The sequence below is a fragment of the Diabrotica undecimpunctata genome, chromosome 2 (assembly GCF_040954645.1).
Source record: "Diabrotica undecimpunctata isolate CICGRU chromosome 2, icDiaUnde3, whole genome shotgun sequence".
NCBI classification, from domain to species: domain Eukaryota; kingdom Metazoa; phylum Arthropoda; class Insecta; order Coleoptera; family Chrysomelidae; genus Diabrotica; species Diabrotica undecimpunctata.
The window spans coordinates 37911753-37931407 of NC_092804.1; the positions used below are offsets into that span (position 1 = coordinate 37911753).

General features: G+C 33.8%; 1 protein-coding gene across 1 annotated transcript in view; it reads left to right on the forward strand.

Annotated features, from left to right (window-relative positions):
- LOC140434425 (transmembrane protein 198) overlaps positions 1-19655 on the forward strand; it is a 149175-nt gene that overhangs the window by 99471 nt on the left and 30049 nt on the right. Inside the window, exon 3 of the mRNA XM_072522686.1 lies at positions 9067-9272. Coding sequence (XP_072378787.1) covers positions 9077-9272 — 196 coding nt within the window. The 5' untranslated portion in view covers positions 9067-9076. The remainder of the gene's footprint in view (positions 1-9066; positions 9273-19655) is intronic.

Consider the following 19655-nt stretch of genomic DNA (forward strand, 5'->3'; position numbering starts at 1 on the left):
TCATTTAAATGGTAAAACAAGTTATTGTTAAATGTTAAACGATTATTTCTGGTTAAAAGTATTTACATAGGTACGTATGATCCTTAAGATTAAGACAAAATATTGTTTATTTGGTAGCACGTGTTTAAAAATACGACGTTTCTACCTCTTCCCACAAATTTTCAATTGAATTAAAATCATTTTAAAAACTCGACTTATTTTTTTTTGAAACCACTGTTGAACAATGTGCAAATATTGTTTTGAATTGTAATTTTGTTGGAAATTAAGACGCCAATTACATTTCGTACTGTGCATAATGGAGCATGGACATTTGTCTAATGTATGTCCCTAGAGTTTTCGGAAATTTTAGATTTAAAAGTATTATTGGTAGAAAACATTGGATCAAGTTACCATTGGAAACCAAAGTTAGTAAACAACTTAAACGATATATACAATGTCAGTTTGAGAAATACGGTTTGTTGTTCTTTGTTTTATTATTTTCATTTTGAGCCTAATTTTGGTCACTACTGGGTTGTGATACTAAAAAATATACTAAAATATACTTTTACTAAAAAATATGTAATGATAAAATCATGTTTTCATAAAATCACAAAAAGTGATCATTATGTCAGTGTTCCATTATAAATTTTGAAAAAAATCTATTTATTAATATATATCTATTATTCGCAATCGACTGAAGAAATACATATGACCTGGCAACCTTTTCTGGTGCCGGTTTTGGCTTCAGTCAATTCATACCATTACGCGCCCCCTCTCTTTCCTTGTCTAAGGTCACAGTATTTCAAAACTATTTTAAAATCCTTTAAATTGGGGCGTGCATGATTTGGACGCTAAATTTAAAAATTCGACACTGAAAAATAAAATTACCTGTTTCTGCATACATGATTTGGACGCTGGGTGTAATTGAAATGTAAATGGAAAGTCAGGTAATAAAATTCTAGAGATTAAGCCTGATAAGGTTTATTTGTCACTTTGAAATAAATACGACATACATTTTACGAAATGGAATCGATCGATACAGTTAGTTTCAGTTTGAAAATTTTTTAAAACATCAATAAAATGGAAAATATTTGGATGAGCATGGTAAAAATTATCATTAAAACGCGAGTGGAACGATTCACAAGCATTAGTTGTTAATTGTAAACTCTCACTCATCGCAGCCCACATCTCCGACGGAAATGTTGCGTGGTCGCCAATGTAGTTGTCCAATAAGTAGTCGGAAAACTTTTCAATTTTTGAATCCTTTGGTTGAATAGCCATAAAATCATATATGAAAGATTCTTCGACTTCTGAGGGATGTAAAAATGGTAGCCCAAAAATATATTTCAGCCATTTAGATATTTCACTGTCTGCCAATTTATATTCCCGAATTAAGCCACAACCACCGATATTACGATACCAAGCTTGCATAAGATGAAAACGGCACCCTTTAATGTGCACATTTGGAAATTCAAAGCGCGCAGCATTGTGGATAGCAATTTCAAAATCGGAGAAAATGATTTTTGGATTGAATTTTATTCCAATTACTTCACATTTGCGTTTCAAAACATTAAATAGTTTTATATAGGTTTGTTCCGATTTGTCGGGAAGTAAACAATAACACAATGGTATATAATGTCCATTGATAAATACATGTATGGTAAAAAATTGCTTGAAATATTGAGCACAGTAACTAAATGTACCGTCCATATAAATCGTTTCACTGCCGCACAGAAAACGCATGTTAGTGTTACACGAGAAGATGATAATGTTAGAACTTAGTTCAACCGCAAATATAAAATTCTCGTCCTTAAGTGTTTTGATATTCATAATATTTACCGCAGCAATAGTTTCTTCTTTACTTTTGGGCAGTTTCGGTTGAGCCATTCGCCGTTCACTGTATATTTGATTTCGTATTAAATTAACGACATGTGGCTCAAGCAATCTACATTTTCTTTCAACGCACTATGTATGATTTTGGACGGCCTTTCGGTCAAATTATCCTTAGCCGTCCTTTTGGCACTGCTATGCACAATCTGTCTATTAAGCGTCTTGATATCACACTCGTGATTATGTTCTAGATTACTTCGGATTACTAACTTTTCTGGCCTTTTCGTGAATATCTTCGCTTTACACGACCGTTTTACGCACCTCCAATACATTTCTCCCGATTTTAGTACTTTATCTTGAGAAAAAGTAAAACTGTCCACTTTGAGCAAAATTTTACCACGATTACTTACTAACGTTGAAATTTCCATGTTCACTTTTCACTATTCTCTGACAAACTAATAACTAGTAACTAAGTAAATTTCAATGACCATCATTAAACCCTAATTATATCTAATATCTGGTACCTGCGATAATCCTTCCGGCAGCGTCCAAAACAAGGGTACTTTTAAGACCCTCAGGTACTTCAGCGTCGAAAACATGCCCGCCCTTAAATTGGTATATAACCTGGAATCTGAAAATCTTACGCTAAATAAAGATCTGACAGTGCTCGTATTATTGCCTAAATAAAACAATATTGCTGATTGTTCATTAAATGAGTACATTTCATTAACTTTATTATTTTTTAAACAATAAATAATAAAAAAATATTGACGATTCAAATATTGTTAGTATCCAACTTCATTTTTACCCAACACAACCCGTTATATTGTACAGTAGCGCACCTAGAATTTGCTTCTGGGGGGGGGGGGGTTTTGGTGGGTCACCGCAATTTTTTTTATGATGCTACCTCCATTTTGAGTCCTTAAAATGTGTGAGTAACAGTTTTGGAATAGGGCCCTGGGTTCTGACTTTTTATGTAAAATAATTAGGGAAGCAGGAATTCAACAATGTAGAATGTCCCATAGAGTTTTCTATGGGCCGTTTGACGGTTTACCACCCGGTATAAGTCGATCCATGGTATCAGTAATCAATCATATAGGGCGTACCTTTAATATATTTAACTGTAACTGTCATTGTTATAAATTTAGGATTGACCCTGCTATTGATTTGTCATCGAACGTCGCACACGTTTCATTCAATTGGAATTAAAAACTTTCATTACTAAATTACGTTTCATTACTAAATAGTACCTTTTCCAATCGTCTACTATCCAGTTTAAATGCGGACGTGTAAATGCAAGTCTTGTTGCTTTATTTCTTCTAGAAATTTGCTGTTTTTAGCCGGGCGTCTGCTAACTGAACAACTGTGAACCGTGGGCCAATCATATAATATTCTGGAATTTCAGCAATAATTCTAGATGCCAACTTCTAAAGATCATTTTGCGTTTTTCTTTTAATTTTTTGGTATTTCTAATTTTGATAGGTTTTCGAAGTGTCCAGTTTAATTATAGGACAAAATTTTTGTAGATATTGTGACTTCTTCTCTAAGTTCCGTCTCTCAATCGGAGGTTGGACATCATCATTACCTTCAGTTTATCTACCACTGCTCGGAAAAGTTCTATTTAAACCAGTCCCTTAAATTATTCATCTCAGTTACCCTTTGATATTACCCTTCATCTCAGTTATTATATATTACCCTTTCAAAGGCTACAATTCACGAAAATTATGTCAAAAAGAGATGGAAAAAGTACTTTGACAGTTTACTAAATGAAGAATTTGACAGACAACCAGCTGAATTACCGGAGACAGTAACAGCAATGGTGACCAAGATAACAAACGAGGAAGTGCTTCAAGCACTTTAAAAAATAAAGAAAGGAGAGCAATTGGACCAGATGATATTCCTGGGGAAGTGTGGAGAGCATTGGGAGAGACAGGAACAAGTTAGTTAACAGGGTTATTCAACAGAATAATAGAAGTTGAACAAATGCCAGACAAATGGAGAAGCAGTATATTAGAAACTGTTTACAAAAACAAGGAAGAAACAACAAAGGGCCTTAAGACTACTTAGTCACACCATGAAAATGGGAGAGAGTAATTGATAGACGGATACATGAAGAAACCAAAATATCCGATAATCAGTTTGGCTTTATGCAAGTCAGATCAACAACAGCTCCAATTTTCATTATAAGGCAGTTGATGAAAAAATACAGGAATAAAGAAACAAACGCTCATATGATATTCATTGATCTTGAAAAAGCGTATGATAGAATTCCTCGAGAGATTCTGTGGTGGGCATTTAACAAGAAATGAGTCCCCTGTGAATATGTAAAGATTGTGAGAGACATGTATGAAGGAATAACAACTAATGTTAGGACAGGCGAGGGAGAGACTGATAAATTTCATGTAAAGTAGAATTGCATCAAGGCTCGGTACTTAGTCCTTATCTATTCTCATTAGTTGAGTATGCTAGGGATTTAGTGTTAGTAGGACATAGTGAAAGCGACTTAAAACAAAAACTGAAACAGTGGAGACAAGCTCTTGAGGAAAAAGGCTTAAAACTGAGTAGTTATCACATATGTCTATTTTTGCACATTAATAATAATGGAAATATAATACAAAAGCACTACTAGATTTGCTAAAGCGTAGCAGAAATCACTATAGAGCATTCTAGTTAAGATTTTACAGTTAAATGATGCTAATATAAAAATGCAATGTATTACAGATAAAAACAGGAATTAGTTCCCTAAGACCACAGACTACTAACCTAAAAATAACCTATTAAAACAGTCAATACTGTATAGTTAAAAAATGAAGAAAAATATGTCATTTATACTGAGATAAATTTGCCGTTGCTGAAAAATTTTACCGTTACAATTTTTTTTATACTTTTCTATTATAGTTCTATATAAACATATATATATAAGACATTGCTTATAATTTATTGTATCGTATAGGTATCAAAGCATCCTTTGAAAAATATAAACACATGGTACGAACACTACAATAATGAAACCCATAAATGATCTGAACAAAAGCCTACGAGAACATTGAAAAATGTTATGTTGTGATGTTATTCCACAGGTTTAAATTAGCCTTTCAAATATTCGCAAGTAGGCATAAGATGGATATTCAATTAGCGTAATAAATAATCACAGGGTGTTGCAACATTGACCTACGTAAACGTCTTTCGTTCAGCATTCACAAGATGAAAACTTTAAATAAAGAATTATCTATTTAAATGAAAAAATGCAAAAATATCTGAACAAATAATCGAATAAACAATAAATTTTTATAAGAAATAAGAATCTAAAAGTCATAAAACGCAAGAGGTTAGTAATTCAATAAATTCTTTATTTGACGTTTGGGGTGAAGATTGAACTACAAATTATTGTATCTATACAATGTAAAGAGTTAATTTTATGGTTATTGTGACTTATATTTGTGAAGTTATAAAATTTCGATGATCATAAATATTTTGTTTTCCATTCGGTAGGTGCAGATTTAGCAACTAGAGAAATTAAATCAACAAAAATATATTATTTAACTATCCCTATGTGAGCATTGAAAAGATGCATTAATTTAACCCGCCTACTAACCATTGACCTAACCTAACACTACCAAAGTACTCCAAATCAAATACAAACTTCTCGATAATTACACATATTTTTGCAGAAATCATATCCCATTACCCCAACTACTTACAAATCTTTACCAATGTCTCTGAAGCCCCAGATGGACATGCTGCTGCTTACTGGTCTGATCAAGAAAACTACAGCATACAGTTATCCACAAATTGTAGTATACTCACAGGCGAGACCGCAGCTATATTAAAAGCCTTAACTTTTTTCAAAACGGGTAACACGATGAAGTACGTCATCATTACAAATTCACTTAATGCGTTTTTGAAGTTAAAGCAAATTTACAGAACAAATCCCATTATACAAGCAATAAAAAATAAATTAGAAATACTTCATTCCATGGGAAAGGACACATCTTTCATTTGGGTACCATCGCACACTGGAATCTGGCGAAATGAAAAAGTGGATCAACAAGCATTTAAAAGCCGTATTAACTTAGAAGATACTACAAAAATTACAAAATACCCTTAAAGTGATATGAAACATCTAATGAAAGTTCATTGCAATAACATTTGGTAGAAATAACTGCGAAAATTCAGCAACCAAATTAAACCCAATATGCCCAAAGGTAAACAGCTCTTTAAATAACGCCAGAAGTAGATGAGATCAAGTAATTATTAACCGTTTAAGAATTGGTCACACTGATGTCACATACAAATTTTTAATCAGTAGATCCACCACCAATTTGCAACAACTGCTCCACTTTCAGTGAAGCGTTTCAGACGACCTTAAATCCATACTGACAGATAAAAATTTATATGTATTAAATTATTTAAGAGATACAAAATTTTATTATACAGTTTAATGTACATAATCATATTAAAACTATTGTGTTTGTCATCCCACTAATAACCCTGCGTGGTTGATGTGGAATAAGTGCTTTTAAATAAAAAAAAATGCATTGATTAAAAATCCAAGTTCGCTGGTAGAACTCAGTTTTTGAATTCGCTTCTAGAATTTAGTTTTTGAAATGGAAAAATCGCTTCGCTTTTAAACCCTTTATCTTTTTGTGCTTCATGGGCGGCTCATATTAAAGGAATCGTTCTTATTTATTTTTTTTTTGCTACTAAACTTGAACTATTAATATTTCAAATGGTTCTTTTTAAATTGCTTATTGTGTATAAACAAAGCCCGGTGAATTAAAAAAAACAGGCTAACTCGGGTTTTAAGGATCGCAGGAGATTATGTTTTTTTAATTTGTATCAAAAAGCCAACATGGCGAAAAAAAAAAATAACTTCCTACATATTACTTTAATTATTTATAAGCTTAAAATTACTATACTTTTGCAAATATATTTTACAATATTAACATAAACTTTTTAATCGTTATATATATAATAACGGATTTATTACGGCTATCGCCGCTTCTCCGCCCCCAATTTCCATCTTTTTCTGTCATATGCAGTTGTCTCTTGCCGCCAATTTCTCCGTGGTCGTCCTCTCTTTCTTCTTTCAGGAGGGATCCATTCCAGTACTCTTCTAGGCCATCTGTACTCTGGCATTCTTTTAACATGTCCGAACCAGATTGTTTTCTTTCTGTCATCATTGATATTTCGCTCCATTTTCATTTCGTTTCTAACTCTCTCCAGCTTCGATCTACCGCAGCTTCGTCTCAGATAATCCATTTCTGTCGTCATAAGTTTGTTTCTATTAGCTCTGGTGACGTCCCATACTTCCGAACCGTAAAGTGTAATACTTTGGACTATACTACCGTACAAGTGTTTTTTGGTTTCTCGTCGAATTGTTTTTTGCCAGAGAAGAGAGTTTAAGGCACGGGTCGCTGCTCTGCCCTTGTTTATTCTTTCCCTGATTTCATCTGCGCTATTTCCCTTCTTGTTGAAAATGACCCCCAAATATTTGCAGGATTGCACGCCTTTGATTTTGTCGTCTTCCAAGACTAGATCACATATTTCATCTGTTCCCACTGAGAGATATTCACATTTTGTCATATTCATGTTTAGACCTGCCACCTCATATTCTTCTTGCAGTTTTCTTACCATATAGCTAAGATCGTAGCTGTCTTCGGCAATTACTACCTGATCATCGGCAAAGAAAAGTGTATATAGCTTGTTTTCTTCCACCGCTATTCCCATGTTTCTACATTGTTTTACCCATTTCACTAAGGATCTGTCACCTGTTTAACATCAACATGGGAGTAAGACAGGGAGATGCCCTATCAACCATGCTATTCAACCTAGTTCTTGAGGCAGTCATCAGAAAAACCAATATAACCGGCCATATAAACACCAAATCAGTACAAATTACTGCATATGCAGACGATGTAGCCATCATTAGTAGGAATAAGCCACGACTAATGGAAGTGTTCAAACAAATTGATCCTGAAGCAAGAAAAAGAGGTCTCAAAATAAACGAAGCAAAAACGAAGTATATGGCAGTCAAAAGACTAACTGACAATGAAAATAATATCACAATAGACAACTATACTATCGAACGAGTGGATGCCTTTACATATCTCGGCACAGAAATCAATCAGAAGAACTCCGTAAGTAGCGAAATTAATGCACGTATTTCCAGCGGGAATCGTACATACTATGCTAATAAAAGATTGATGACATCGAAATTATTAGACAAAAGAACCAAAATGACTATCTACAGAACACTGATTAGACCCGTAGTAACCTATGGATGTGAAACTTGGGTAATGACGAAAAAAGATGAAGCCCAACTCAGGACATTCGAGAGAAAAATACTGAGGAAAGTATATGGCCCGGTACAAGAGGAAGATGGCACATGGAGAATCAGGAGAAACGACGAGGTTAATGAGTTAAATGAAGGTTATGACATTGTAAGATTTGTGAAAAGTCAAAGACTGTCATGGCTGGGATATGTGCAGAGACAAAACGATGCAAAAACAACAAAGAAAATGTTACAATGGAAGCCCATAGGAAGGCGAAAAAAAGGAAGGCCCAGAACGAGATGGTTGGATGACGTGGAAGACGACCTGAAAACAATGAACATAAGACAATGGAGAAGAAGGGCACAAGGGAGATCTGAATGGAAGGACATAGCCAGACAGGCAAAGACCCATCCAGGGTTATGATGCCAAAAGAAGAAGAAGAAGGTATTAAGTGAAACTTCTTAAAATTTTAAAGTTGAATATTTGTGTTATTGTCTTTATTCTCACGAGAAATCAAAGTTTTTGTGCATTTTTAGAAAAGTTATTAATAATTTTTTAAAAATCGACTTTTGGAAACACTTTTGGACCCATTTTTATAAAAATTTAGCAAGAAATTAACAAAAATAACATTCTAAATCCTCATTTAGATATAAAAGATGCTTTTCTATGCTTTTTCAGTAAAATAGCGTCACTTTTTCATATAATTTACTGGTCTTCACCTTTAGTATTTAAAATCAAATAGTGATCTTACATTGTTTATAATTATATTGTTTATAAGTAAAAAATCTTTTGCATATTACCAAATTTATCAAAAGCAGTTGTTAGATGCCTGTATCAACGCGTGTCATGGGAAAATCTTTAGTTCCCTGGTCTAAAACTTCACTGGAAGTTTTCTATACACAATTTACATTCTGCTATGATACGTTTAATTTAACTTTCAAGTTAAAGAAAAACAGTGTTAAATATTATTTTATTGTTTCAGATTGAAGAGGATGGCTAGTGGAGCCCGGCCTGGCTCCCTGGTACCTCCCAGAGTGAACGGAACGGCTTTTCCAGGTTTGGTCCTTCCTCCGGTGCACGATGGTCCCCACGTTGAAAGCTGCACACACGTCGATACGCACTACGACATTAAAGTCGCTATCGTTTTCGCCCTTTATATTATTTTTGGAATATTATATACTTTTGTAGGTGAGTATCAATATCATAATTTTGGTTACTGGTAAAAGTTCCAGGCTATTGATTATGTACTTCTGAAGGGAACTACAACGTTAAAGGGGTTTTATTGTTTCATATGGTCAATGGATCCGCAAAACCCGCGAAGTGCTACCATTTAAAGAAGTGCGTTTTAAGAAAGGGTTGAATTAGTTTCTGTGCACTTTTAGTACATATACGTCTACAGAAAAATTGTTCAAAATTAAGTATCCTAACGAAATGTCACCTTTTAGAGTCAAAAATCTTCTTTTTTTGACAAAAATATATTCAAAAACAATGCAAAAAAACAGGAACATACGCGATTTTTCTTTTTGATCTTGATCTTGATGTTTCTCTGTTTCTTTTGCTGGTTTCAGGTGTCCAGATGTCGCTCCTTTGCTCCCAATTTCATCCTGTTTTCGGAGTAAGTGTCCTGCCGTTTTAATCTTGTCCTGTCATCTTATACTCTTGTTTAATTTCAGTATATATTTCAATAATAGACAATGTCATTTTTTTGTATCACTTTCAATTTTTCTATATCAGTTTTTGTAAGAGACCAGGTGTTGGAAACGTGGCTCATAGTAGGGAGAACGCGTTGAATGAATATTTTTAATCTGTTTGTGAGTAAAGAGCTTTAGGGACTGATTTTAAGTTAAGAACAAGCCGCAATTTAAGTTTATAATAAGTTTATTTTTTACGTTTCAATTCCCACTTCGGAAATCGTTCTCAAAATAAAAAAACATTAATAAATTAAACAAATTTTGTTTTTTAGTTACTTGGTGAAAAATTCTTCTAATAATTTAATTTTATTTGACTCATTCATATTGACAATTCAGACATATATTATACATTTTGATTTTGATAATATTTGTTTGCCAACCCTCCTGATGGCATGTGCCAAGGAGAACAAATGTCACTAAAAGATAATACTGTATTGTATTTTTTTTTAATGGGCAATAAAAATGCATTATCGATTGATTGATTGATTATACATTTTAAAGTAGACGACTTTAAAATGATATTGCCAATATTGATGAGTTGCGTTCCTGGGACGACTTTACTGTAAAGTAGTTCATTCGATTACATGAAATCAACTTACGAATTATCAAGTTACGACTACCTGTGAGAATTCGTCTTTAAAAAGTCAAACACTCGATATAGTATTGACTTACTAATAGTGGAATTTTCTTTTATTGATTTCCTCTTTTAATATGGGTAACCATATTTTATTGCATTCTTTTGAGGAATTTGCGACGCGATTGGTCTCATTTAGCATAATTAGAGCCGCTTCTTTAATTTTTCCCTTTTTACCATCTGTTTCCTTTAGGAAACATGCGTTTAAACACTCCCATGCGTGTTTACATATATGAGATCTATATATTTTTAATGTAAGATTGACGTGAATGGAAAGTAATTTTTATTTGACGAAAATGTCAGTAAGTATACTTACGTGCACACTGATTTGAATAAAGTTGTAATTACTTTTTTTTGTTTGATAAGGAATGAAAAATAGTTATTTTTAATTTGGACATATGTGGTTTTGCTCAGAGAGTATGGACATGTGCAGTTTTGACTGGACTGAGTGACGGACATGTGTTATTTTCAACAGTTTATTGGTAAAATACACGAAATTGTTATTAGTATGCAGAAAATCAAAGCAAAATAAATCATTTTACATTATAAAAATAAACTTTACTCTACTTCCTCTACTTCCAAGCAATCGCATATCTCTTCTTCATCGACCTCTATTGTAGATGATTCTTCAAAATTCTGTATTGAATTTACATAAACAATGTTTTAAAAAATGTCAGCTCTGGTAGATCTTCCCGTTTAATTTTTTTTTCATCGTTATTATACTGTTTTTCCACCAATTGCTGTACGTCTTTTTTCTTTTCTTTCGCAATTTCGTTTCCAGTTAACAGCTGTGTTAACTTGAATTTACTTTCACTTTTGCCTCTTTTTACTAAGCATTGATATGGATCTAGTTGGATTTAAAATCTATAAAATTCGGAACCCCTGTACTTAACGGTTTTAGTATTGTTTTTTGTAGTAATCTTTTTGAGTTCAATGCGTTAAAAATTTTTTATTCCTGGAATTTTGTTGTACAGATCATCCGTTATGTTTTTTATATCGTATAAAAACCAATCCTTTCCTAACATCATAACATTTCCGATATTAGAGTAAACCTCATTGTATTCTTCCACACTTGTGATCAAGTCTTTGCGTTTCAATAATTTCTCAACCCTTCCAAATGCGCGGTCTGCTGGAAGGTAGCTATGCCCTCGAACTGGAAAATGTATTATTATAGTTTTGACTGACGCAGGAGATTGTAAAAGCCAGCAGGCCAAAATATGCATTATATACGAATTTTTATTTTGACCATCACAACCATCACAAAAAAGCCGTATTTGCTCACAATTTGTTAAATCCAAAGAGCGTAAATGGTGTATTAAGGCTGATCCAACATCAGTATCCGACTCGTCCCAGGTATAAAATGATGGATGTTGACTGTTCATTCCAACACAACAAAATGCGTAGAAGTTAATCTGCCGTAAGTAAAACGCATCTTGGGTTGGAGTTTTCGGAAGTGGATGGACGAAATCAAAAGCCAACGAAATGCTTTTTGGAGGAGACTCTTTCGCTAATTCGTAAAATGCATTAGCACGTAACTTATAAATTCGTAAATCGGTCAACGTTTTTGTTCTTTTTCCACCTGTTTCTTTACGTAAAGTGTGCTTTAAATTAAGACAAGTACCACATACATCGCAAGCTGGGGACTTAAAACCAATATTAAAGTTTTGGTAGAATACGTGTTTAAACATAGTAAGGCTCATTTATAGTCGTCGTGTGAATTATTGAAGATTTCTTACGACTATAATGTCTTTCAGTTTCTGGAATTGAAACTATAATTTCTTTAACTTTGGTTTTTTTGTCAACGTTTTTTCGTGAAATTCTATCCCTACCACGTCTTTCTTTAGGTATCTGTCCTCTTTCGAGGAATCTGGTAACTTTGCGTAGTCGACCAGCAGAAATATTAAAGCAGCCATAATAAACTTTTTACCCACCGGCACTGTCTTACCTTTTGTACGGAAATAATAGAAGGCACGAAATGATTTAGGTTTAACATTATTTTCCTCTGTGTTATCCCTTCCACGTCTCCTCTGGGGTGGACACACTGAGATAAAATGGCTCAATTTCTGGCCTTGATCAATTTTATTGGAATATCCATAAAGTTTTTCACTATGTATCTTAATTTCTTCTAGCGAAACTGAAATGCAATTTAAGTTTTTCCAGTTATGATTACAAGGACGTTCGAATTTCTTCATTCCAGTGTCATTGTTGGTATACCTTTAATGAACACGCATATTAAAATTTAGTAATCGAATTGCTAAAAATAATTCTTACCTTTTAGTCCTTTTCTTCTCTTCTTTTAAAATATCTAGGGCCAACGTTAATTTGCCCCACAGTTCCATCCATATTTTATTATTAAATAATTTTCAACTATAAAGAGTAAGGTAAAAATATTATGTAGCTCTTAAAAATTCACAGAACAAAAACAACGTATTTGAAACGAAATAATTGTACGCTGCGTGCTAGCACTTTATAGGTTAACCACAGATACAAAACGTGGAGATATCGTATTTTTTTTGTAAACAAGCACTTTAAAATATTATAAAGGATAAGTATTGCCCTCTATGACCGAGTATCCGCACACAAAATAGGTAAAAAAGCCTAATATAGAAGACTTTGATTTGTGGATATGTGCTGTTTTGAAAAAGAATTTGCACTAGTCCATATTATGAACTCATGGACATGAGTAGTTTTGGTCGAAATATACAATCAAATTACTCGATTGGGAAATGTGCTGTTTTGCTCGGATATGTATATCTTCCTATGTGTTTAATACGGGACAAGATGTATTTTGCTTGATTCTAACCTTATATTCTTGTTCAGTTTAGGAATTTCTATAGAATCCCACTATTATCTCATTTTCACTTAATGATGGACATGTGTCGTTTTGAATAGACGCTCCTCAAATGTTTGCTAGACTGACTCAATTCTGCTTATGTACCAACTGTTATAGAGATTCCATATGATAGCACTATATTCTAGTTTACAGAGATTGATGCAGAATTATGAGTGTATTAATAGTTTGAAAATATTTTGCAGTTTTTAAGAAAAATGTCAGTGATCTATTATCAGTAGACAGTTTTATTAGTATGGTTTATTAATAAAAATTTTATACCTTGGGAACTCCGTTGAAGTATTTAATTTTAATATCGGTTTCATCTTTTATTATTAAAGACCACTCTTCTTATTAAAGAGGTCTGTTTTGGTTTCTTTTTAAATAATCAAGTTACGGCGACGACGCCAATATGCTACGTCGACGACGCCAATATGCTACGCCAACGGCGCCATAATAACAGCCGAAAATGAAGATGACCTACAAAAAATAATAGAACAAGTGATGGAAACTGAATACTTGGGAATAAAACTGTCAAGCTACGGAAACGTGGAAGTACAAAAACAAGTGAACATGGCAAACAGAGCAGCAGGATGTCTCAACAACACAATCTGGAGAAACAAATACCTCACAACGGAAACGAAAACCAGGATATATAAATCAACAATAAGACCGATAATGACGTACACAGCGGAAACAAGAGCAGATACGGCAAACACACAAAGACTACTGGAAACAACAGAAATGAAAGTCTTACGAAAAATAACAAACCAAACTCTAAACAGAGTAAGAAGTGATGAAATACGAGCGAGATGTGGTATAGAGGAAATAAACGCATGGACCAAAAGAAGAAAAGTGGAATGGAATCAACACATCGAAAGAATGACAGAAAATAGAATAGTACGAATAGCAAGAGACAAATCGCCAAATGGAAGAAGATCATTGGGACGACCGAGGAAAAGATGGTCAGACAACGTCAATTGAGGCTAAAAACCGAAGTAAGTAAAACAGGCATTAAGCCTATTTATAAAGTAGGAAGAAGAAGAAGAAGTTAATTAGGTGTTCTACCACTTTAAAAAGAAATTGATTTATAAGGAATATCTTCTTTGAGGTTATAAACTTTTTATGAAATCATATACTTAAGTATAATTGAGTACTTGAAGACGACTTTGGCGTCAGAACTCAAAGTTCAAGCTTTGAAGAGGTCGAACAAAAATTGAAATCTGCCTCGAATTTGATGTCTAATATAAAGAAAATTCGCTAAGACCAAATCCAACCAAAACTCAGTTGCTCTTTCCACCTTTAGTGCCGACTGGCGAAAAGGAAACTCAACATCACCTGTTAAAGCGTCTTTCTAGACCACACCGAAAAGCCAATATACCTTGGAGTCACACTAGACCACTCATTAAAAGACAGGTTCCACTGTCAAAATAAAAACGAAAGAAGGTTGATGAGCGCAACAACTTTTAAGGAAACTTAGCAATAGTATATCAGCGCAGGCGCTATATTTCTCAACGACAAAATACGCATGCTCAGTATAGAAGAGATCTGTGCACTCCAAGAAAGTACATGTCAGTCTGAACGAGACTTGCAGCCTTATTAACCGCTGTATGAGACCAACCCCTCGGGATAACCTGAATAAAGCTTCAGGCTTCTTAGATCCTGACTCCGGTAGAACGACCTCGAATTCACCGAAAGACCAAACAAAAATTTGGCAACCGCTTCCCTCTTTTTGGCCATGAACCATATCCTGGCAGACTGAAATCAAGAAAGGGTTTCCTTAGCTCTCTGCTAGACAAACCTTTTAAGAACCGATCAAGTCAAACCTTATTAAATGGGGTCTGCTGAATGGGAATGACGACAGTGTGACTGCGGACCAAAGAGCAGACAACCAACTAGCATTGGCTAGTTGGGTATGTCATAGGTATTGGGCTCAGAAACAATAGTTTTCCGGGCACGAAAGAGTAAAAGTAAGTTTGGAGATTCTTTCCCTAGCTATCTGTAGAATATTTTCAGAGTAAATTACAAGTTTGTCAGCGAAAGATATTATCATCGACAGACACCAGTTCTGTTAATCTTAAATGTTTTTTCCTCTGCTTACTCGTAATAGTTGTAACATATTCCTTATATATTCAAGAGTATTTTTCCATATCTCTATCCTTGGCATTACTGCCACTTGAGATATCAGGATATTCATAAAACGGAATGCAATTTATCGGCAATAAAAGGAAATACCTATCTAAGCAATAAAATATTTTACGAGTTTAAGTGTATAGCAGTAAACATCATACCTGTCTGGTTGGAAGTTTACAACCTACGATACGAGAAGTGATGATGTTTATTTTTATTTCCTATAACCCCCATGATTTAAAAGGTATTCCTTTATTATTCTGTTCAAATATGAATTCTTATAATATTTTAATGGATAAGCACCTTACGGTCTACCAACAAAAGATGCTTTCGTCTTTAAAAAAATAGTTTTTATTGTAAATCACAATAAAATCAGACATTTTAATCTTTCTCTGCTTTAACCATCTGTGTACTTGATTTCTTTTATTTTATTTTTAAGGAGAAATGTCTTGAGCCTGACATCCTGGCGCATTCGCCATAATGCATAACAATAAAACAATGTTGCCAATCTTGGTATATTATCTTATCTTTAAATACACAATTTTTTTCATTGACCAAATAGTGTACACATTTTACAAGCCCTGTAGTAGAACATGGCAAGTTTTATATATATTTCTTGTTCTTAGCCCTTGAATATCTCTGCCTCGATGTCATTTTATCTTCGGCTTTCTTGTAACGTTTGTATTACTTCTTCTCTTTTCTGATCGGTAGGCTTCTTCGCTTGCTGCTCATTAACTTTTTTTTTTAATAATTGTATTGAATGTTGGAGTGTTTCAGATCCAGCTTCATTTTTCTGTAAGTTCAGTAACTATTTAAAATACTCGGTCTACCTTTCTAATTTTCCCGAGGGCATTTTATAGGGATTTATTCGGATTGTAAAATTTATTGTCTTTAATCTCTTGGCAAAAATGTTGGTTTCATCTCTGTTTTCAAGTTCTTGTGTACATCTACATCAAACTAATATTGTCTTCTCTCTTTTAAATTCCCTGTTTACCTAATCATTTTATCTACCAATTCTCATCATTTTCTTAGACATTGTGCATTAAGCTTGTTTGTTTGCTACATATACAGTTTGAGGTATTTATAATCCGTTCACAAATTGTTGAGAGCACGAAATGTGCCTCAAAGTCATAAAACGGTCGTAAAATTTGTATCATCATAGGCGTACCTGAGGTGTTTATTCATTAAAATTAATGCGTTTTACATTTATTTTCCTTTCCAAAATGTTTATCAATATTAATAATGTTTTAATACTAATATATTTAGCAAAAAACAATTAAAACTTTCACGGCTAATGTTGGTTATTATATTATATTAATAAAAATAAGAATTTAACCATTAACAATTTTGTAAATAAGAATACCTTATCTCTTTGGATATTTCAATACTTATCTTTGCATTTAATCACTTTACTAGAAAACCTGGAATTCATATCCGAAGGTACTATTCGTTGCAAGATAATTAGGATGGAATTCCCCAGATTTTTAATAATATAATGGGTATAAAGATGTCGGCTTTGGCCACGTGCCTCGTCTGTTCAGTTTATATTCGAAACTTAACTTAAAAGGGTGAAGTTATTACGAACGAAAACAATTGTTTAGTACGTTTTTGATCGCTTGTAATTTACGGCTCGTCGGTGTTTCCGCGTCTACGGCAGTAATTAGCGTCTCGAATATTTCTTTTACGAATTATATGCAGTGCGTGAGTGATTTTTTATTCCATATACCTACGAACATATACATACCTTTCGCTCGTGCTCGTTTTGTTGGATTGTTTGTGATGGCTTCATCATCAACATCATCAAGTTTTACACCGGTACTGTTGCGTACAGTCAGTAAGTCTGTCTATTCACCAAGAGAGAAGACTATTGTCCTGAATGTTCACGATGCTCTGGTTTCTCAGAATCCCACAAACACTGTTCGCAACATAGTCGAAAGTTGTGCCAACATGGCTGGCGTAGGAGAGTCAAATATATATAGGTTCCTATCAAAAAGAAAAAAAACACGGTATAGCTAACCCAAACACAAACGAACACTTAAAGAGAGGGAAAAAGTATATTGAAATTGATGAATTTGCCAAAAATGGTATTCGAAGGAAAATTCATGGATTTTTTTTCAAAAAAGAAATACCAAACCTAAACAAAATTTTACAAGAAGTTAGAGACGACCAGGATTTGCCTCATATCGCACGAACTAAATTGTGGCAAGTTTTAAAAGAATTAAATTTATAGTATTTAATAACTGCAACCTCCATAAAATATTTGTGTTATTTTATGCTACATGTATTATTTTCTGTCCCACGATGGCTTCTAATAATCGTAATAGCTTTAGAATGCTTACTTTAAATTAATATGAGATCTATTTGATTAGCAGTATCACCATTTGATGTTGTTATATGGTCAAAGTGACAAAGTAGTTTACCATTTTCATTCGAAACTGCTTGTTTACTTTGTTCGTCAATCACATTTTTCTACATGATTTACTGTCCAACTTTGACACAATTTCTTATTACGATTTTATAATTTTTTAAAGTTATAGTTATAAGTTACAGTTGATCAACCTCATTTTTAGAGTTCGTGAAATTTGAGAGTCCTTCCATATTTTGGCCTTCTTTCCTACGGCGACTTTTGCTAGATCACATCTACGTTTTATTTTTTGCTGTAGTGACCCTGTCTTTATGATCAATGATCCTAGATATGAATATGAACTCACAACCTAAAACCAGTCAATCGTCGTTATGTGTGGATGATTGTTATACAGACCAAATATTTGACTCATCATATATAGTAAATAATGGTTGAGACAGTATACATATTTGTCTGATACCTTGTTCTGGATGGAATTCGTTTGTGCGTGTGTCAAGCGCTTTAACTATTTAATTAGTGTGTTCGTATAGTTTAGTTATAAGCGAAATTAAGTGCTGCCATAAGTGTTGCCATTTGACCCTGTCGAACGCTTTGATTTTGGGATATTTCTCTTTGTAAGAAAGTTTTCAGTCTCACATTGATTATGTGTAGCATTATTTTGCTGGCATGTGAGATAAGAGATATGGTTCTATAGTAGCTGCATTTTTATGTATTGTCGTTATTGTAGATTTTGTCCAATCGTTAGGCCATTGTTTGGAATGCCATACTTTGTTACAGAGCAAGTGAAGCATTTTTATTCCGGTTTCTTCTGTGATTTTAAGCATTTCTGCTGTTATCATATTTGGACTTGGTGCTTCATTCTCGAGTATGTTAGGTTCTTATATCTTCTCTGTTGGTTCTCAGGGTTCCTGTATGATCTTCAATGGCCAAAGTTCTTTTTATGTATCATATTTTTCTAAATATATCTTTTGGCTGATTGTTTTGATCGTGGCTCTCAATTTCTTTGTATATATTGTGATAGTATTGTTGTTTATCAGCCTTGCATCTTAGTTTTATTTCTTTGTTGAAGTCTCATAAACTGACTTTTTCCGTTTCACAATCTTCTATTTTCAATTATTTTAAGGGTTTCATCTGTTATCCAGTGTTTTTTTATAGTCAGAAATTTTAATGTTATACCTCGTCAGCTCTCTTTCAACAATTGACAGCTTACTGTGATTGTCTTTAGCTCTTGTACGTTCAATATACCGACATTAATTAATTTTCTGAGTTTTAATTTCTGTGGACCAGTGGCTGAATTTCCACACGATGACACGTCATCATCCGGACTGCGGGACAACATCCGAGGCATTCTCTTAGACATGATAATGTAATGGATACACTGCTCTATTGCATCGCAGTGTCACAACCATTCTGCTGATACAGCTCCGCTTATGAAAATCCAATGATAAGCCGGTCCATGACCATTTCCTATGTGCATTATCTTGGTACTGCCCGTTGCTGCTACCCTTCGTCAGGAATATTTAACGACCTTCCGGTCAAGGTGTGGGAATTGAAGGATATATAAGGGTTAGATGGATACACGATTGGAAACTGTTTTCTCCTAGGGGGAGTTTAGGAGAGAAACAATAGCTGGCGTAGAAGCAGGGTTGTCAAGCCCTAAAGTAGTCTGTCATTTACTGGGAACTGTAAAAGGGCAATACCCGTTACCCCAAAAGAAAATCATCTAGTTGTTGATAAAAAGTTGTTTTTATATCGATATAGTTTTCGTCGCTTAGAGCATGTATGTTTGCTATAGACAATTTGCGATATTTTCTCCTCAATCTTAACCAAAATTCTTTCTAGCGTAGGTCTAAAGTCACCGCCATTTCTTTCCATTTCTAGGTTAATAAAAAGCCTATTCCCATTAATAGGTTGACTACCA